The 22,722-nt window shown below is 35.5% G+C and overlaps 1 protein-coding gene across 1 annotated transcript in view; it reads right to left on the bottom strand.

The window, feature by feature from the left end:
* HDAC9 (histone deacetylase 9) overlaps positions 1-22,722 on the bottom strand; it is a gene marked incomplete at its 3' end in the record, with an annotated part of 402,701 nt that overhangs the window by 85,504 nt on the left and 294,475 nt on the right. Inside the window, 5 exon segments of the mRNA XM_082754738.1 lie at positions 8,975-9,041; positions 9,044-9,071; positions 9,395-9,514; positions 13,972-14,059; positions 14,313-14,368. Of these exon segments, the coding sequence (XP_082610864.1) occupies positions 8,975-9,041; positions 9,044-9,071; positions 9,395-9,514; positions 13,972-14,059; positions 14,313-14,368 (359 nt within the window).

The following is a 22,722-nucleotide window of genomic DNA, read 5'->3' as shown; positions in this document are numbered from 1 at the left end:
ATAGACTTCCCTTTTCATGAAAAAATACACAAATATGCCAAACTTGGTAAATTACTCTATGACTGAGCTTTTTTCTTATATTGCCTATAAGAAACAATTCATATCTAGGAGCCTGAAGTTTGATAGATTCCCTCACACTGAGCAACAATCCATTCTTCAAGAAGCTGCATTGATTTAATGGGATTACTGGTGGCCCAAGCAGTACTGCTAACACCACATAATCATGAGTCATAGACCTCCCTGAACTTTTTCATTAGATATCTTTTTTTTTGAGACATACATGTTTTCTTAGTTTCAAACATCTCTTTTGCAAGACTAAGAGCTGACTTTAAAAAGTAATAAAATACTCAGAGTTGGGGCTCCAACAACATCCAGTAACATGAAACCTCATAAGATCTTGCAGCACTGAGCAGAGTGCTACTCAGCATAATTCAGGATTTCAAAATCTGGGTCTTGCCAGATTTTTCTATTTTTCTTTGGAATTACTGAAGCTTTATTTACTAGAATATGTTTTCTATGAAAAAGAGTTGTTCCTTTTATTCAATTACTTTCCAGCAAAGTGCAGCACAGGTACAAAACTTATTAGAATTAAAAAAATAATAATAATTAAAAAAAAATACCTCCAAGGAGTTACTGATGCAAAAACATGAGCACATCTATAAGCACAGGCGTGCCCCAAAGGTATCCACACAAACTTATACAGAGACACAGGTGCGTGAGCACACACATAACCTCACAATAACTCTTTGCAGTCCGGCTTATGTTTGAAAGGAGGAAAATAAAAACTTCAGTTTCTTTTTGTTCTTGAAGTATTAAAAGAAGAATAGTGGAGGTCTCATTAGCTAAGCTGGCTAAAGAAAGCATGAATAAGAACTGTGTAGCTGAAAGGCCTCTGTTTCTGCTGTTCTTGAAACAACACTCCTGTCTGATTCTGGATAATGGGCTTTTAATAAAAATATCCACCAAAGGAAAACAATTAAACAATACATAAAGCACCAGGGTGCAATCTAGTGGTTCTGTTACAGTCTGGAGTTGTTCCAGCAGAGAACATGTGGATATTTTTTACAGGCTACAGTGTAGTTCTTGAAAGTTATTATAAAGCAACAAAATTTAAATTGGGGCTGGACATCTACACAATTGCTCAGTGTTGCTGTACGACTTTTAATTTAGAACTGAAATTTATCTCCATTTAAATACCACAGATATTTTGACTGTTAACACAAAAATATCTTCTGTAATTGCACTGCTTTTTAATATCTTCCAGGATGTTTCTGGTGGTATTTCTCACTTTTCCATCAAAGTATTTGACAATGTGGCAATTCTTTATCCATACACTTCTATTCTTTCATCTTTCTGGCTTGATACAAAATTGGAAAATATGTCTATTGGAGAAGAACTCAGGTACTTTTCACTACTTTTAAACTACAGGTCATGTACAGCTTGGGGTTTTAATCAACTAGTTTTTAACCTGAACCACATAAACCTGACACATGCCATATTTTATTATCCTTTCTCCTCCACCCCCTACTCTGCCATGTCAATAAAAGAAACTGTGCATCTGTAGAAAAGTAAGCCGACACTAATTAATTTCTGTAACGAAAGGTTTCATTTCTGTAGTTCCAGTGAATGAAAGGAGCGTCATATGTAGTTTTAAACATCCTGGTACAGTAAAGGTGAAAATTTGGGGTAGTTTGGTGAGAAGAAGTTAGATTTTCCAAATAAAAGTAAATGAGTAGGAAGAAGAGGTTTCAGGATATAAACGGTATTGCCAGGTTTAGTTTTATGGTGAACTCTGAAGTATAACAAAATGTTGAAAAGCTGTTTATGCCAGTGTTTCAAATGCTTTTAGCTCTGCTTCTCAGTTTCCCAAGGACTCTCTCCTTATCCTCACAGTACTCATCTGAATGATGAGAATATTTGTCAAGAAACAAGGCAAGAGCATGACAACTTACTATTATTACAAAAAAAAAAGAAATATATATATATATATATCACACAAAGCCACGAATTCTCAGGACTATTAAACATTTACATATGAATGTTACACTTTAGGCAGGTTTAAAAAAATAATATTCCAAGCAAACTTCTACCTTCTTCAAACATCTTCAAAAGGAACTGCTCAGGCACTTTTAAGTCATCTCATTTTTTTAGCTGTTTGGTGTACCTTCCTTTGAATACTGCTGAGACATTTTCTATGGCAGAAGGGAAAAGAAAGATCTCTTGTTGAAATGTTCATCTTATAACAATGCTCAGAAGCAGTGGACAAAATCAGAAATGATCAACTTATTGCAACTCTGACTTACAACTCTGCAGAATACTGTGGATGACTGCAAACTATATACATATGTACAGAAACCATCACATAGATTTCCTAGAGCTTCCATAACTGTGTTCTGTTTAATTACATTTTTCTGCATTATGCTCATGACCATGCAGAAGGATTGTGGGTAATTAGCGCTCTTCAAAATGTCCATCTGCATTTGGGTAAATCATTACTGGACTCTTGTGCATATGACTCTGAGATTCTGCCTTCCTCTTTATGAAGTGCTGAATGAATGCATTGCTGTCAGCAAATAGACAAGAAATAACAATCACTGGGGCAATCCAGTGATTGCAAATTAATTACCAGTTATTATAAAGTTAAATATTGGGAAATATATATATTTTTTTCCATTAGTAAAGATAAACATGGCATTTTGCTATTCTCAAGCCATTAACAATGGAGTTCAACATAACAATGGATAACAAAACAGATTAAGGTTCTGAAGATCTTAGTTCTTTCGGTCTGCTTTTATTGATTCATGAAGCAGAACAGCTAATTTGGCTTTTTCATTTCTCCTCCCACATTTTTCCCTTTTATCTCATTGCATTGCAAGTTCTTGAATGAGAACCTGACCTTAATACAGTTTTTAGACCTAGCCTACTATAATATAAACTCAGCAGCAGTCTCTGGACATTGTAGTCATAAAAACAGTAGCATTAAGCTATGAATATCTAGAATTATTGTTTAGTAGAACTTTCTTCTCAAAATTATTTTTTTTGTGGAAATTATTTTTTGTGGAAAAAAGCATTGTTCTGTGACTCAGTGTAAATAAAGCTAGGTACAGCTAAGAAAACTTGGTTTTTGTCTCCTACATTCTTTTGTTCTGTTTATCAGAAACCAGGGTTTCTGTTCAGTCAGAGAGATATACTATGTTGCAGAAGACTGATGTCAAATAAAGCCATAATAATATTCAAAATACTATAAATCGATGGTTCGCCCTCATGTGGTGTATTAAGCTCATTTCTAGAAGAGTTTCAGAGATGAGCAATTAAAATCATTAGGCAATTAGATGATTTTATAAATAAAGAGGGATTGAAAAGACCAGAAATACTGACTTTTAAGAGCAGAAAAATAACAAGGGATATGACACAGGGAGTGCAAATACATTTAAAATAAATATGAACAAGCAAGAGTGTGCACTTCATCTACAAATGTAGCATACAAACATACGGACTTCTAATGATATAGGGATATTAGACATCTGAGCTAAAAAACTGAACTTTTGTTTTTCAGGCACACATACATAAAACCAGGACACTCAATACCAACAGATTAAATGAATACAGAATCTTAACAGATACACAAAACTGATTAAGGTTGTTGTTTCCAATGCTTTAGCAAACAAAAAATTATGAGAGTAAACTTAAGGTAAAATTAAAACAATGTATACAACTGGATGCTATCTATGTATAAGTACATGAAACAGCATAGGTAAAGCATATCAACATTTTCTTTAAGTTTTCTTTTTAGGATATATGTATGAATTTGTAACTTAAAAAATCAAATCAAAACAAGCAAATAAACAAAGATGGTACCTATGCCAAAACAGAGCTAACAAGGAGAATGTATTTGAAAAAGAGCAAAATTATATTTAATTTTTTTTTTCATTTGAAATGTCAAAATGGAATGTCATCAGATCAGGAAATATTAAACTAAGACCAAAAAAAAAGAGTCAGAATACATCAATGCAAACTCTCAAAAAAACTTAATTATGCACTGTAAGATGATAAGACTACAATGAATATTTCTAAATGTTTTTGATAAGAGATTGGACTACAGTGAGTTTTAAACATATTTATTTTCTTCCAATACAAACACTGTAAAAGATTGAAGATTATCTGTATATCTTTGTTTTCTTTCATTTTTACACTTTTACATTTTTACATACCTGTTTTCAATTATGACTTTAATTTTGAATTCTCTTTTTTTTTTTTTAAGTGATTATTTTGAGGTAATTATAAAATTTGTGCTGTATTTAAAATTAAATCATAGATGTAGAAGTTCATCCCTAACTCTGCCTTAATGTCACCCATGTCTTTTGAATTTGCTCACCTTAGTAAATTAAAATCATACACATGGCTGCTAAAAATCAAACTCAAAGATAATATTATCATGAGCTATTTCTAATGATTCCAAGAAACACACATACACACATTTCATTTTATGTATGCTTTTATGGCCAGGTTCACTGACATGCTGTGGGTGTTTTATGCTACTCTGGAGTAGAGAGCAATGCAGCCAGAGCATACTGGCTGGTTAAGCTAAATTTACAGCTCCTTTGTTGAATAAAAGCAGTGCAAAGCAGTTGGAAGGCACACCCCAGTTTCCTTCTGTCTCTTGCTTCTCCCTCACTCTTCTTAACCCTCACATTTGCTTCCATTTCCTCCTGCATCTGCTATATTTTGCTCTACAAAAACACATTTCTCCTGTCCTCTGTAAACTAAGTACATATATGTACATGTGCACATGTACAACACAGACCTGATGCCTCTTTTACTGAGCACATCTGGTATAATGCGTAGCTTATGAAAGTAATTATTTGAACATTAGTAGTTGACCATCACTCTTGTTTTTTCTATAGCTGTTGGCAGAAGAGAGTGGATTACATTCTCATAAACTTGAGTGTAGAATCATCTTCTTAGAAAATAGCCACCATCTTCTATTGTTTTCAGAGAGATTAAAGCAAATTTTAAATCGGTGGAAGTAAATGATGAAATATAGCTCTCTAGAGACGAAGGCCTTAAGAATAATAGAAAAGAGCTGTGCTTTTTTTTTTTTTTGATATCATAGGGGAAAAGAAGTTGTGGCTGCCCTTTAGGAAAAGGGCATTCTTTCAAGGAATTTTATAGATAAAACAGTTTTTTAACTATGACAAAAAAAAAACAAGCAAAGTTTTTCTGGCAAAATTAAGGGGTATCTTGATTTGATTTTTGCACCTCTTTTTCATTCTGCAGAAACTTCTAACTCCTACATTTTCTACTACCTCCTTGTAGTTAACATGATCAAACATATTTTCCTACTAGAAATAGAAAATAAATGGCAGGAAAAAGATTTTTTTTAGACACAAGAGCAGTCTTCATCTTCAAACTGGTTCCAGCCATTTAAATTTGATTTAGCACTACAAAGTGTTAGTTTAAAAAATACAGTAAAGACTCTTCATGTAACACAGAAAGCAAAATGGCAGACACAAACAAGCACCATAATTTCTTTAGTTTCCCACTAGCATCCCACTGGAGCAAATCACTCAGCATGATGTTGAAGTGATTACTCTGTGTTATGCATCTGACTCATCTTCAACTGTTCTGCATTTTTACACGGGAAAGTTGCTTTTTCCTGAAAAGATAGAAATATTTTCCAGGACAATTTGGAGGAAGAGAGTGAGGTGAAATCCTATTCAGTCACAATTGGATTTGCTTAAAATAGATCTATGCAGCTGAAAATCACAAATATTCAGTTAGCTGCATCTATATATAGATGTGTGTGTATGTGTAAGTAAATGCTTGTACAGTTCTACATATATTCTGCCCTTGGAACTGTATAAATGATATCAACTACATCATCATATATAATACCTGATTATATGCAAAACTTTAGGAGCAAACAAAAGGACTCTATTTCTGTGGACGTTATCATTCAGAAGGATCTCTGCTGTGAAATTTGACAGTCAATCAAGCAGTAATGAGTTACCTAGTGTCAGGGTTGCTGACACTTCAAATATGTGCTTAGTGCAATTCTAGGAAGAAACTAGGGCTCTGCCAGTGAGAAAATAAAGGTTATGCGTACCCCCTTGGAGACTGTTAGATGGTTTTAATGCAAATTTTTTAGCTCCTAAGGACTCAAAGAATGAGGCTGTCGAAGCTGCCAAAAGCAGGAAGCCTCAGCTGTTCTCCAACTCAGTTCCATCTGTCTGCAAACTTACTGACACCTTGGTTATGTTGGAGAGGAATTTCACCAACACACTCTCTTGCTAGGGACTGAATCCAACATGTCCTCTCTCTCTGCTTGGAAGTAGATATGGAGTAAATCTCACCATTTTGTCCCTTCATTTTTCTTTTCTCAAAACCAAGGATATCCAAAATTTTCCTTGTCACTTGTTTAGGAACACTTTCATAACTCTGTCTCTAAAATCAGTTTATTTGAGAAAATATCAAGCTCATTTTCCTATCTTCAAATCTCACTGTATATTTTCATAGAAACTGACCTGTTGCAGGGCACAACTCCTAAGCAACAGCCGACTTGATGACTTTTTTACCAAGTTTTCTATTAATTTTCTCCAAGTTTCTACCTTCCTTTCTACCTAGGGCAAAAGGACTGAACCGTGGATCTCTCGATCCTGGCCACTGTCTCACAATTCTGTCCTGGCCAAACTGAGAACGCAGGTTACATCATCTATGACATTTTGGATTACAGCAGGGATAGATTCTGGTTTGAAGATTTAGCACTTCATCATTAGGAGTGGTAAACATATCTACCATTCAGACCACATCCACAAAAAATGGTTTATCCTACACAATTTATAGGTGTTTGTGTCCACCCTTCAGAGTTCCATGCACTTTGCTTCACTGAGGCCCACTCAAAACTTCCCTAACAGGCATACTAAATGCACAACAGTAAGCATTACATTTGGCACAAAGACTGTGCCCGGGCAAAAATTAACTTAGGATGCAGGGAAATATTTTTTGGTTTTCCAGCTCTTTTGGAGAAAAGGAAAAAAACAGTATATATTGTAATGAGTCAGCAGCATTCTATTTCTAAAAACCAACCAACCAAACAAACAAAAAATAGCAGTTCACTATTTAAGATAATGATCCTTGCCCACATTAATTGCTACATGAACTGGATGCATTTAAAATTATTTAAATTTAAAATTGTTTAAAATTATTTAAAATTATTAACATTTAAAATGCATTAAGTTTTGAACTATCAGCAATTCTTTTAAGAGAGAGCCTAATCATTACCTTGAATTTATCTGCTTTAAAGAAAAAGCATAATTAAGCAATTATTTTAGTGGTATGTGTGCAAATGATTAGTCGTTGTGTAGTAGCTTACATGAACTTTATTTTCCTGAATAGTGCACATGCAAAACAGTAGACTGAAATTCCCTTTAACTCTGAGGCAGAGTAACATGTACAACAGTGGTATTAGTTGCTCCAAAATGTTTATGAATGTGCTTAAACTATAATGGCAAAGAACATATTTGAAAAGGTATTCTTAAGCCCAGGTACTTGCTGTCAGGATAGAAGGGGTGCCAATTATGGTTGTAGTCTCACTTATATGAGTCTTCAGTTCAACGAGTTGAGAGTACCATTCTCCACAGTACTAAGATGGACACATTACCTATCTCATTATTGGGATAGGTCAGATACAAACCAGGAATTTTGGAGTGATCATACCAAACATTAATATCAGATACCAATACCAGTGATTTGAACCATCGAGTCCATAAAATCTCAAGAAAGAATACGACAGATCTTGGAAAGAGCCTGAGGGAATACTGAAGTATAGAAAATTTAAAGCATGCCACCGACTATTTGTTTAGACTCTTTTTACTTACAGACAAATGTTGTAAATAAAATTCAACCCTTTTTCACAATAACAGTGTAACAGTATGAATGTGTTGGGCCACTCTGTGTGGAGGTCCAGGGTTTGGACTTTAAATTCAGGTGTGTTATTTATCAGATCCTTGGCATGTTATTTAATTGCCTAAACAGGAGTGCTTGAGAAAAAAAGGCAGAAGTGAGTTTATACTTTTTGTGATGTATTTTGAATAGAATATGGGTCAAAAGCTGTATAAGGTAAATGCACTACTTCTTGGAGGTGATCAAATAGATGTGTTGTCTCATTGCCTTTCCTTCATACCAGCTTTCACTAAATGAAAGTTTACTTTTCAGACGTAGTATTTGCCCATTCTTGAGAGGCCAGTGTTCACTAAATCCTTCCACTAGACTGCTCAACAATGAGGTGAAGCAATGCATGTAAGATGGGACTACTGGAAGACTAAAAGTATGTTTCAAACTGACTCTGTCTCTTCTGGTTCCATGACAATAAGACTAAAGATTATGATGCATCACCTATGAAAGAATAAAGCTTAATTAAAATGAGCTATTGAAAATGAAGAGAAATACAGCATGCAGCATTTCCAGTCATTCTTACTGAGAACTGAGCATTTTACTGAAATTCACAGAAAATTACAATTGGTCAAATCTCTGGGAACCATCATGGTAAAAATTTCGAGCTAATGAGGAATGCTGGGATTAGACCATACTTAATATTACTTTGTACGTGCTATACTTACATGTAACTGCAATCCATGTGAACAGTATTTCTCTTGTGCCAGATATCAATGATTACATTTGAATTTTGTACATAGAGGAGTTAGCAAGCTGAAAGTCATTTTACTGCCATGATACAATAATGATAAAATGAGCAACTGATTAAATCGTTAGATAGTTTTTTTTCTATTTTGAGTGGGTGACCACAAAAATTGAATAACCCATTTATTAAGCCTACTAAGCTTTCAAATACCAGGATACCAGTATTAAATTAGTTTCACCATGGGTCATTTCTCCTATCTTTCAAAATTACATTAGTTTTTATTTATGTGTTTGTGTTCCACTGGTTTTCACAACTTTAAAAGAAAAAGGTACCAACCTGAATGCTGTGAGATATTCAACATCACCCATAGGAGGATCCAAGCCACCTGTCCAAGCAATATTATATTATAACCTTCACCTGGGCCACTTCCAACCTGAAAAACAAGAAGAAAATTGAAGAAGAAATAAAAAGGAGGAAAAAGAGAGAAGGAAAAGACAGGGGGAAAGGGGGAAAACATCTGAAGTGTTCTTTAGAAACAAACATCAAACAATGTGTCAGATCAGCACAGCCTTGTTTGACAAGGACTGCTCTGGGTTATGCACTTGTTTTCCACTGGTCCCCTGCTCCCAGTGGACAATTTGGTAATCTGGTGTAATTTAAAGAACCAGAGAAGGACAAGAAAATTAGGGGTAATCATGCAACGCAATTACCTGAAAGATACAAATAAAAATGGGGCTCTAAAGAAATAAACCTAACCTCATTTGGGGCTCCACTGCCGGGGAAGAAGTTGCCTTCATCATAGCGATGGAGGGAAACATACAGGATGCTGGGGTCAGCATAAAAAGCCTGCTGTGTACCGTTGCCATGGTGAACATCCTAAAGGAGAAAGAAAACAGATGACAAATGTAATAATGTCCAACTCAGTCTAGAGAGCTCAGTCCTGCTCTCTTTTACCCCCTTTCTCTCTCTTTCTCTCCCTCTCCGTTGCCCTCCTTTTGTCTTTCCCTTTCCCCCTCCCTTCACCACCCCATACTTCCTGAACTTTCAGGCAAATTACTCTTTAATGCACTCATTTTTTAAACTGGCTTCTAAAAATCAGGAAACCATAGCGAGCGTGCCCTGGAGACTCCAGATGAGCAGTCATTGAGAAATCCCAGTCCTTTTGTACAATTAGATATTTATACACCAGCTCTTTGTACTCCTTGCCTCAGTGATGGAATCTAGCATCCTGTTTTATGGAGGAATTTTATGACTTATTAACTGCCAACAGTTCATAACCCCTCAGGCTTAATTAACTAGCCTCATTGGCCTCTGAAGAAAGACTAATGTTTAAACTACAAACTAGTATTTTGCAGAAGGATCTATGGTTTACAGAGCTTTTTCACAATTCTTGACAGAACACTAAACATAAGTGTATTCATTGATTTGCCAAGTTCCACTATTGAGGTCAAAGGCTCTGCGACCAGCTGAGTAAATTGGCTTTCTTGAAACATTCAGTTCAGTTAGCAGTCCCTCAGCAGTTAGATCCACATCAAAAGAGATGCCAGATGCGGAAAGGACTTCATACTTCATTTTTGCAAAATCATGACGGCAACAGTTGAAGACAGAGGAATATGATCTCATTAGCTATTAAATCATCTGGCAGATAGGATGGTGCCTTCCACAATCAAGGAGTGACCTTGGCCAGTCTCCATATTTCAAGCATTATATAACACCAGTGAAAAGAAATTCTGTCATTAAATAAAATATTGGAAAAGAAATGCTGGCAGTATATCTGTATAATAAAGGCTGATAATATGGGCTTTTCATATTTTTAATTTTGTTTTCACAGTTCTACTATTGTAATATGTAGTTAGGCACACATGAAATTTTACAAGTGAAAATGGAAAATCCACTTGCCTTTTTGTAGAGGAAAATTGAGCTTTTATTGTAAGTTTTTCCACTGGGATTTGTAAGAAGTTGAAAAGTTAGAGATATCATTGATTCTCCTCATTTAGCTGATCCCTTTAAAATTTCTGACTTAAAGACAGAATTCAAAAGGACAAAGTACACTAAATGGTGACATTATCAACTAGACTATTTATTTTACAAACACTATGAGGTTTAAACTGAATTTAGTATCAGAGATAACGATGATCACATTTTCTTCAAAATACCTATACTGCAGGAAGATTCAAGTTAGGTCTATGCTGCCAACAGCACAGCAAGCACTGCCTATTTCATGCAGTCTTTGCCAGCTGATGTAGCCCGTGATTCTCTCTGACATTCTTCAGGACTCTCTACATTGACTAAGTCTCATTTGTACTGCATTGTGCTTGACTTGGACCCCTCTGGGACATATATAGGGTAATATTATAACAGTTAATTTTTTTTTATTTTTTTTTCCCTCAGTTGAAAGTCCTTGAAGCAACACAAGGATTAAGTCACAGCCAAACTGCGTAATGGCAAGGTTAAATGTAACACATTGGGGGTGCAAGGTAGCACACACTGGTGTGAGGGTGTTGGAGGTTTGAAGGCAGCCAGCATAGTATTATTAGGTTTTGACTGGCAAATGAAGTCAAAGCTGGCATGCAGCCTAATCCCAGAACAACATCCAGTTTTCTTCTGGGACAGAATTAATTGGTTTACTTCAAAACAGACTCAGATCTTGCTAGTATATTTGCAGGTATGGATAACTTTGGGACCAGGAATGCAGCAAGAACCTGAGGAACAATGTTGGCCATATAGATACATCTGTAAGCACCATGCTTAAAAAATGTAAGAGTACTTCACTTTGTGATTAGTCTATTTTCCTAGCATATTTGGGGTCACAGATATATTCTTGCTATAACAGTTTTCAAATGACAAGAAAACAAACTAGTTTAGTGGAAGACTTGTTGGTGTTAGGTCAGAGGTTGGACTAGGTGATCTTGGAGGTCTCCTCCTCTGTGATTCCATGAAATGACAAGAGAACTCTTTCTTTTTTTCTTTTTCCTCTTTGTTTGTTTTTGTGTTTGTTTGTTTTTTTTTTTTCATTATTTGCATCTCAAAGCTAGTTTTCTTGTCTATACTTTAATTCCACCAAAGGTTACTCTGTTTTGAAGAGCATTAACTTCTCTGGTTAGACAAAGGAATGTGCTGTTTAAGACTGTGGATGTTACCATATGGGAAATATGTTTAGATTCTGCACTTAATATATCAAATGTATTCAGGATACATAAATCCATAAAACAGAGATTTATTCGAAGGTAGAATGAGGAAAGAAAAGCTGACAGAGAGATCTTTATTTTTGTGCATAAAAAAAAAAAAAAGGAAAGATTAAAAATTAAAATGTTAAGAATTTATATGAACACATAGCAGCTACAAAGACTACACTTTATTTGTAATTAGAATACAGTTTAATGTGTGGGATTGAACATCACATTTAACATTAACATACATGTAGTAGTAACATGTACAGCTGCCAACCAGCATGGGGTCCTGCTGTGCTAGTAACTATCAAAATATGATCTCAAATATTAATTCCAAATCTAACATCTGTAATTCCATTATTTCTTTCAGATGCTCAAAAATCAATCAGTGGACATAGAGACATAAATACTAATTTATTCATTCATTTAGTCTGGATCAAGAATTATCCATAATTTGCCTATATATAAGAAATTTTCCATATGACTTTTTGTGCATTATTGCACTGACCATGGAGCAGGCTAGGGACTGCAATTGCTCCAGGAATGAAGTAATCTTTATCAACAATATACTTCTGTCTTTTCACAAGCGGAGTTATTTCAGCCAATGGAACAAAATCAGAAAGAGGCTGAGCTGATCTACTTTCCTGAGTAAGCATAGGCAGCTTCATATGTTATCATTTGCACAGGTAATGCACATTTAACCTTGCCTTGCAAAATCAGTGTTGAATTCCTGAGTACTTATTGGTTGTGTAAGTGAAATGGAAGTGATTTCTGTTCTTGACTAGGTGAAAGTAACACTTGTAGTAAAAAAGACAGAAACATTCACAAAAAAAAAATCAAATATTTTTTTCGTATTCAAAAACAAGTATAAACATAGTGTTCACTTTTGGCTAGCATTTACAGCAGTAAAACTCAATGAAGGGCAAAATTCAAGTCAGCAAATGGCTACAAAAACAGTGGAAGTGATTTTTTTTTCACAAGTACTGGCTTGTTGCAGTTTTTAATTATGACCCTATGTGATAGTAGAACACTGAAAAATGTTTGTAAAAAAACAACCTAAGAATATCTGTCCTGCTCATATACTTATTCTACCACTCATTTTTCCCCTGCCATTCCTTCTCTCACACTCGCCCTTTCTCTGCTTCTCTTCAACAACCAGTACGCATGTTTAACTGAACAAAAGTGCTAGATGGTAAGGCCATGACTTCACAATGAGATTTAATTATGAGTGCAGATATGAACAAGATTTAGACTATTAAGCTCTGCACTTCAAAAACCCTTTAACATATTTTGTCTTTAAATCTTTTATCACCTGCAAAAATTAATTAAGTGCAGATGTAACAGGTTAGGTTTTGATGCCAGGGTTCATTTCCTGTCTATGCTTTGTCAGACACCCTATTACACCTCCTCATGAACTGTAAGAAAACAAAAATGGTGCTCATAAATCAGCATTCAACTTTCCTTGGGTTGTACATTGAGCTGATCCTTTAAGTGCAAAGCAGAGCTCCAATTCATTATTCATGAAAATAATACAGACAACATGCCAAATGTCATCTGCATTTAAATAATCCATTTGTTAAAACTATTAAGCATTGTGTAAGAATGCCTTCTATTGCACAAGACTAATCCAATGAAGTGGATTTTTAATCATGTAGCTTTCCTTCAGGGAACCATCAAAAGCTGGTATACATGAATTGAAAACTTCTTAGAGGGAATGACCTGTTGATTTGTTTAATAATATTGAAGGTACACAACAAGTCGAATCATTGCTAGCTGGGGGAAGTGGCCAATTTGGTTACCAAAGCAACAACATTCTTTAAAGCACATCTGACTATTTAAAGTTTGTATTCTATAGGGAAAAGTAAACTTGGGTTCTGTAGGGTTATTTTAACGGTGGAAGTATCAATTCATTTAAGGACCATAAAAGTTGCCCTGATCTATGCCTTCTTCTCATTAAATTGCAGTTAACACCATTAAAGTGAAACATAGATGTTTATGGCTTCAGTACTGCCATCCTGGCTTTAATGAGTTCCCAAAATCAGAGGAAATGCACACCTTTATTACTTGTAGGTATTAAAAGCAGGAAGGTCTGACATATAAATACAAATTCATTATCTTTTATCTAGATGCACTAAAAGTGCGATGCTTGCCAAGAATACATACCAGATCTACAATCAATATCTTCCCTATATTCAGCTTGTCTCTCAAGTATTTGGCAGTAATTGCAATTGAATTAAAAAAGCAGAATCCCCTGTGGAATAGAGAAGAACAGAAATAAGAAAGCAAATCAGTCAGGAAAACAGCTATAAATAATGTTCAGAGCATTTAAAAAGAAAAAAAAAAAAAGCTATATGATCTCTGAGGTCATAAATCTGCTTCTGGGAGTACCTAGAAAGCCTTTTCAGTCATCTGCTAACAATTACAGTTCTTCAGAGACATGCACAACACAGGTGATTGCCAGTAACCTTAGTGCTCCAAGATGGGCAATATTCCCTGGTACTTACATGGCTGTTGATTCTTCAGCATGATGGCCTGGGGGCCTTACAACAGCAAAACCATTCTGTAAGAACAAGATAGGTTTTCAATTATCAGCTTAAAAAAATATTTGACTCAGTGCAAAACAGAGCAGCAGGCAGACTGGACTGAAATGTATTTGAGGCTCTTAAGCACTTTTTCTGTCCAATCACCCTTTCATAGTATTGTCAGAAATAATATTTTTGAGAATAGTGGCATATAATCTTATATAAATATGCACATGTGCATACATACACACGCACACACACAACACAACCTAAACAGGAGGAAAAGAAAGCTGTTGTTGTCAATTCTGAAGTCAAGAATTCAAATTTAAACATGAGCAGAGAGGACCAACCCATTCTTGATCTAAATTCATGTAACCTTACATTGTTTGAGATTGAGAAATTTGAACTAAAAGCAGCTTGAGGTATAAATTTTAAATGTTTTAAATGCTGTGTTGACCCTACTTCCTATATGGACTAAATGATAAATTCAGACACACACACACACATACAAATCCTAACAGTAGAAAAAGGACGGCAATGAATATCCCATATTTCTGCAGACTATGAATTAAACTTGGGAACTTGCCAGTCTCACAAGCTTAATACATTCCCTAAAGTCAATTTCTAATACACGTTCTGAAATTGTATAGAAATGTTTATAAAAGACAGTAGTAGGATTAGTGATGATCAATATTTTTTTTGCTACTAGAGATGAAAGAAAAATGAACTCTTCCCACTTCATGGTGCAGTAAGGTAAGGGCCAAATGTAGAAATACTGGTAAAGTAGCTCTGTTCAGAAAGTTAGATTATATATTCAGGAAGCAGTGCATCATAAGGTGTGTATTATCAAATTTCTCTTTAAAAAGCCAGATTCAGAAGTAACAACATTACTTCATCAAATTTGTTCTTTATTTCAACTAGTCAAGACTGTTAATCTCTTCTATTCAGCTAAGGTGAAATATAAATTGGTTATAAAATATAAGGTGAAATATAAATTGTTTATAGATCAAACACAGCATCAATAAAAAAGGCATTGTGGCTTGCACTAGTCTTCAGAATCAAACCAGCTTTACACTCAGCTAAAATGCTGATCTTCCTGAGTTGCTTTTTACATAAAATATGACTTAGAGAAGAATTCTGTAAAGATGTCTCTTCTAGCATTTATGAAAAATAAAGTATGTGTATGCTGAGGAATGTACAGATGAATAAGTGAAAGAACACTCAGAGAAGAGGGCATTAGTGGAAAGAGCTCTATGCTACCCGTACTTTGTTCTCTCAATATTTGTAAGAATTTGGAAAAAAATACATGTAACGAGTACAACTGCCCCTCAGCTCACAGATCATTATTGTCTAACTTTATCAGCAACCCCAAAAGATCTATATAATTAAGATTGTTGTATCTGGGAGAATTTTATGGGGGAAAATGCAAACACACAAAAAAAATTGACACTGCTCTTTTTGACATAACATTTACTCTTTAGACTTCTCTCTTCTATTTCCTTATTTTGACAACACTGTTTGGAAGTATTGTTTAGTTATAGTTGGTTTATTTTCTTCTACCAGAGTTTAAGTAAGCTATTCTGGTTCTCCATGGGCATCTAGAACATTTACTTTAGTGTTGCGAACATTTATTATGGTGTTTTTGTTGATTTTTTTAATGTTGCAGTAAGTTCACTATTCACATTTAGATACAATGCATACATTACATTGATAAGGCATATAAGGTAATCAAATTCTACCAAACACTGAAAACTAGTTACCATACAGTTTTAACAGCAACTTTCATGCAATTGATAAAACACTTCGTTTCTTCTACTTTTAAGATTTGCACAAACACACCATGTATTCGCACAAGAGAACATGAATTCATTTAGTTAGGCAATATTTAAATACCAGACAGTGAGCTCAGAACAGTAGACAGAAAGGCAAAAATCTGCTTTAAAGATAGAAAGATTAACACAGAGGAATATGTTGAAAATGAAGCCAACACACATAAATTCAAAGCATTTTTGTACAGAGCCTTATTTATACTAGGATACAGACACCTTATATGTAGACAGAACATTAAACTGACTGACAGACATGAACATTAGAAAAAGGATTCATGTCTGTATTATGTGCTTACCTCTAGTAAAATTTGAGGGTAAAGAGTAAAGCCTGAATAGTCATATTCTAAAATCTGTACATATTTGAACAACGAACAAAGGGAAACCTGCTGAAACTCAGTTTATAAATTGCAATAAATAAATAAATAAACAAATAAATAAATAATAAAATCACAAAGATATTGCAATATATTGCAGAATTAGATCTTAAATAAAAACTAAGAAAAAATATTAGACTTTTTCCAGTCTCCTTATTCCAGTCTCTTGGCTTCCAAAGAAAAAAGGTGTACATCGCCATACTGTGGCCTCATTTTATTTGGTGATACAGTTGATTATTTCTCTAGCATGCTGGGTCAGAACATTGAGCCGCATCATGCTTGGGCACCTACTATACCTCTTCCTGGACCTTGACAAAACAAGCACTCAAAACAACACAATAACACAGTTGGTTGCTCCACAGTTTGGACTATCTACAGCAGAGCTCCTCTGGTGTTTCTGTGACAAAAGGAGATAAAACCAAAGCTAGGAACTTTTTCCCTAGAGCAACACGTGGTGACTATGGCAAGGTGTCAATCACTCTTCTCCTGTCTGGACAATGGGAGCTTACTCTGCCCAGATTCCAAGTGGACCAAAAGCCACCCAGCCAATGGGGCACTCCGGGCATGTTGAGAGACAGGCTGGAACTACTGTAGACCATATGACCTTCACAGGTCCTTTCTAACTTCAACCACTCTGTGATTCTACTTAGAAGTTCACAACTACATACCTTTGAAAAGAAAACTGTCAGGAAAATACCTTGCACTAGCTGATTGTAGCTACATGTTACCAAGGACAGCTTTCTCAGGAACCTCTGTTTATTTCATATGGAGACCAGGTACCTAATTCAGAACCACACTAGAAGCTCTACATTCTCCAAAATCAGGTGTTAAAGTCTCTTATTTTCTACATGTCTACATGTAAATCCCTTAACAAATACAACCCACAGGTCTTAAAATTAGCAGTGCTTTTACGTGGCATTCATAGCCACTTGTTTTTCATGGAAGGGTTTATTTTTGCTTCACTGTGCACAAGCATTAGAGTCAGGAGTGAATGAAACTAATACGTCATTTTTTTGTTGAAACTGCTTTAGTTATTATACAGAAATGTATCCATTCCTTCTGTCACAATTGATATTCCTTATGTTTATATGTGTATATATATATGTACATATATATATATATGAAATGGTGTCATTATAAAGTTATATAGAATGGCATTTCTTTAAATGTAAAAGGTACTCCATAGAGTATACCTGACAGGATGCAAACCCTGAAGTGGCCTTCGTGCCATCTTTAACCTTCTTACTATCTCTGACTCAGTTAACTCCTACAATAACAAATATCAGGGCTGCTTTCAACCCCAGCTGCCTACAAAACTCCCTTGAAATGGTACCCTGAAGAAGATAACCATATTCTTACCAGGTCACTTCTGCTGTAACATGATCCCAAGCTATGCCATCCAGCAGGGAGGGTAAGAATAAGAATGGTGTAAGAGCGAGGCAATCCTCAGGTACCTGTTTGGGACAATTTTACAAGCTATTCATACTGCCAGAGCAGGAGCCAGTATCTGGCCCTGGGGGTCTACGAATGCAGTGAACAAGAACCCATGATTTAACACAGCAGTGTTAGCAGCATGTAGATTTGCCAAGAAAACAGTAATGGACATGAGGGAATACCATTTTGTCTTGCAGAGGAAGCTAGCAGAGGCCAAGAACACAAAAATGGACGTTAAATGTTTAACTCTGATGGAAACAAAGAGTTCCCTGTTTGCTTTCCTGCAGGTCTAAAAGGATTGCACTGGAGAATATATATGAAAAGTTGGTGCTTGCAGGCTGACATATATACAACTGTGACAGCCTCTTTAGCCACAACTAGTGTGAACTATATTGGGAAAAAATGCAGACAAACAGTTTTAACAACAGAGTGGTCATGGAGATAGGTTGCATACCACACATATAATTAAAGTTGTACTACTATATGAAATAATAATAGTAATTCAGATATAAATATAACCATAATTGCTGGGATAAAGTTTCTAAGAGATAGTTCCATATAAAATTTTGTAATTTGGTAACTTTGTAAAAGCAAAGAATATAAAGTACTATCTAAAAAACTCTGTTGGTAACTTTGATGGTTGTTATCAATCGTATCTCTAAGACTAGTAAAATAAACATTCATTTATGACTGTTCTTCCATGCTACACATTGTTAAAAATTCTGAGTCTGAGTAGCAGGAAAAAAAAAAAAAAAAAAAAAAAAAAAAAAAAGCTTCCCTTTGTAGCTGCTACAAATTGCTTAGAATTTTTTGTAAGGCAGAGGGAGAGTGTTACAGAGCAGAACGTGAGACAAGGAGGTAGAAATCTGACCCGATGATCTCTTGAGTTCCCTTCCAAACCCTACAGTTCTGTGAGTCTGTGATTCTGTGAAATGAAGGTAGGGCAGAACGTGCACGAGAGCTGTCTAGGAGCCACCTGAGCACAGGGCAACTCCCAGGAAAGGAGATTTTCCTACATAACCAGAAGAGTTATGTGGTATTTGCTGTTGTTCCAGCATGAATGGAAATTTGCTGGCCTGAAATACTACCAGAGGAAGGACACTGTAGGACTAGGAGGACACTTCTCACCCCTTTTCTTTTGTTATGTCTTTAGAAAGGCAGTTCATTGTAATTTTTGATCTAATAAAAGCAGTAGAGCTGGGAAAAAGGAATGAGTGATTTTTACATGGAATACTATAAAGACTAGAAAATTATGAGGTGGGGGGTATTAATTAAGCTAATCCTGTTTATTCACTAGACTAGTACAATTTACCTTATGATTCTTCCATAGCCTTGTGTAACAAAGACCTTGAAGTCAGTAATAACCAAGCACATTTGGAATGAGAGTTTCAGGTTCAAGTTATTCAGGAATCACAAAGACAGCAGAGTAACAATGACCAAATGCAGGAGATTTATTTTGGTATTGATTCAACCTGACATATCAGAAAGAACCATTCCAGGAATGTATCAGATTCTGGTTCGGAGGAAACTCATTTCAATTGCTTTTATTCTGTTAAATGACCCCTGACTACCAACAGGGCAACCCTACACATGTGTGTGCTTGCACTTGCACACACACACACACGATAAGGAAGAAAAGGAACTTGTACTTCTCTTGATTCAGCTGAAATAGATGCAAGATCTCTCTTAATTTATGTCTTTTTTCTTGAGTGCTTTTTTTTGCAGAATTGCTTCTTAATTCATTCAAACTTTTTTTTTTTTTTTTTTTTTTTTTTTTAAGGAATAACCATATGAAATCTACCAGCTCTTGACAGTTTACTATGTAGGTCTTTTCTGTTTCAAATTTGTCAAATTAAAAATATATGGCACTTATGTGTTTCTATCACAGAAAAGAGTGTTGCCATCACCAATGTTGACATATTTAAAGGATATTCAAAGTAAACTATAGAATAATCCTTATTATGGGTACTGTATTTAAAATAATTAATTCCAGCTTGTAGTAGTACTGAATAGGAACATCTGAAACTGGAGAAAAAAAACACCAGAAATGCTCCTTTTGAATTTTCACTAGTACCACAGTCTGCTCTGGGACTGAGTTGCCCATTCTGATGAAAATTAATTTCCCAGTGCATAGGGTGGTTCTTATTGGATGTACACTTTTTAAATTACATTCCTCACTGATATCTTTTCTTTTCTTTTATTATCTGCTAGTCAACTGTAAGATATAAAGCAACAGACAAAGAAATGCAAATTTTGTTACCAAAAAAGAAGATGCATTTAATATTCACAAAACAGACCACAATAAAACAACTGTTATAAGAACAAATAATATTTTGAAGGACATTAGACAGCAAAGTACAATTATTACAAAATTATCATACTAACATAATCACTTATTTGACTTTTGACTTCTTAGTAGTATTAGATGCACCTTAGAAGTACCTGCTGCACAGGATTGGGGAGAGTTTCTTTGTGCATAGATGCTTATGAGTGAAGTAGCACACTGGGCAGGAGGTGAGGTGAGGTGATGTGAGGTGATGTGAGGTGAGGTGAGGTGAGGTGAGGTGAGGTGAGGTGAGGTGAGGCGAGGCGAGGTGAGGCGAGGCGAGCATCAGAGCTGATGGATGGGAAGCAGCAGGGGGCCTGAAAAAAAATGGGAAGGCAGGGAAGGATGGCATCTCCCAGTGCCGCCAAACCATTAGGCCACATGGTCCTCAAATCTGCTTAGTTATTGTCGGGCATTGACTGGGACACTGTGAAGTGAAGCGCTGCCTTCAGGTCCTACAGAAGGTTTGTATAGCCTGAGTCTCCATATGCACCATTTCCTTCTCCTTTTCTAGCATATCTCTATTGTGGCCATGCAAGAGAGGAAGGAGATCCTTAAAAGACAACCCTCCTGTTATTTTCCATAATGACTTCAGAAAAAAAACGCTCTCTCTGCAGATGGAGATTTTTAGGACTCTCTTTCTGAAGTAACTGACCTTAGTTAGAGACTAGAGACAAATATTTCCAAGTTCAAAAGCCATACCATGTGCAAGAAATCATATGCAGGGCACTACCTGTATTACTTCCCAAATCCCAAGAAATATATCATAAGACTTCTCTTGTGTGTTGAAATTATTTATTAGGTATATCTAATGTCTACATTGGAACTACAGTCACCCAGTTCCATGTACTCCACTCTACTAAAGGTGGTTAGCCAGCATAATAGCAAAAATCATCTACACAAATCTCTTTGGGAAATGGGAAAGGAGCAAAGGCAGATAGAGCAAAATCAGTTAGATAGGAGAGCTGTGACAGTGATGACATAAAATATAAATACCCCATCAGCCATCACCAGGTTTCCTCACTTATAAAAAGCTTGAAAAAGGGCAACCTTCATGTAATCTTTAAGCTCATCTCATCATATGGTAATATTGTTAATATGGCATCCATCAAACATGCAAATAAACTCATGAAAAAAGGAAAAACATAGCATGTGGCTCAGTAAAACATCACTTTTATCATACTACATATTTCACTGGTGTGATTCTTTATTCTCTATTAAAATTATCTCAAAGGAGTATCAAATTGATCTCAATGAATGCTCATTATATTATTAAACAAACCCAAAAAATCCTTAATTTTGATAGGTGATTTTACCTACCTGATATAATCAAATTAAAAACATCCTGAATTAAGTCTCCCCAGAGAAGGGGATTGTCTTGATTAACAATAAATAAATAAATAAAAACAAAATAATAATAATAATAGAAAAACCAGCCTCCCCCTCTAACCAATTTACTTTTACAGCAGCAGCAGAATTTCAGTAAACCCTATTGTTTTACATCCTTAGCACTGTCATATTAATGCTTTTGCCATTTGTCAGGAAGATCAAAGAAACCTGATGTCTCACAAGAGGTTTGAACTATGGTGGAGAGAACTCTAACTCTTGGCAAGTTTTTGAACACTGTCCAAATCAGATGAACAAAATGTTGCTGTTCTGAAGAGACCTATGTGAAATGGGACTGGCAGTCTCAGGAAATTCAGAATAAAGTAGAGAACCTTTTGCCTTGTGTACTACTTTGACTCACGTCCGACTGTGCAGTGACAATTGCTCTCAGTTGCTCTGTAGGCTCACAATTGATTTTGTAGACTTACCATTTTTCTTAGCAGCACATACTTACAGCATAGAGCTACTACTATCACTTTATGCAAGCAATGTCAGCAGAGACTGGAGTAAGCATGGAAATTGAAAAGTTGTTTCCTTCCTAAAATGGAGTTTAAATGTCAGATGCCAGTCAGTATGGGACAGTCTATGTTATTTTCTGTACTCCAGGCAGTGAGGAGGACATTTGTCTCCAGTACTGTAAATCCTGTGGTGGTTTGTTTGTTTGTTTTTCTAAATTGACTGCATACATACCCATAAAATAAAATATTATATTCACTTTTATTTTAGGAAAACCTTGTTAGACTTTACAAAAATACATGCATTGATTCATCAAGCTGTAAGAAATGTTTGAGCAGCTTATACCCAGCTACACTGACAAATTTGGCAATTCTTACATCTAAACAGCACTTAAACAAATTACTTCAATGTCTCATTCCTGAGGCTTCTTGTCTCAAACTTTGTCTATGCTATAAAGTTTTACTCTAAGGTTACCCTTATGTCTCCAGAACTGTTTCAGAGGAAGACACCTATGCTGGGCCTGCACCAAGCCTGTTGGAGTTTAAGAAGCATTTGGACTGTGCACTTAGTCACATGGTCTGAATTTT

Source organism: Aythya marila (assembly GCF_965140915.1).
Source record: "Aythya marila genome assembly, chromosome: 2".
NCBI classification, from domain to species: Eukaryota; Metazoa; Chordata; class Aves; order Anseriformes; family Anatidae; genus Aythya; species Aythya marila.
The sequence above is the reverse complement of the archived record's forward strand: the minus strand, read 5'-3'. Positions and strand labels throughout refer to the sequence as shown.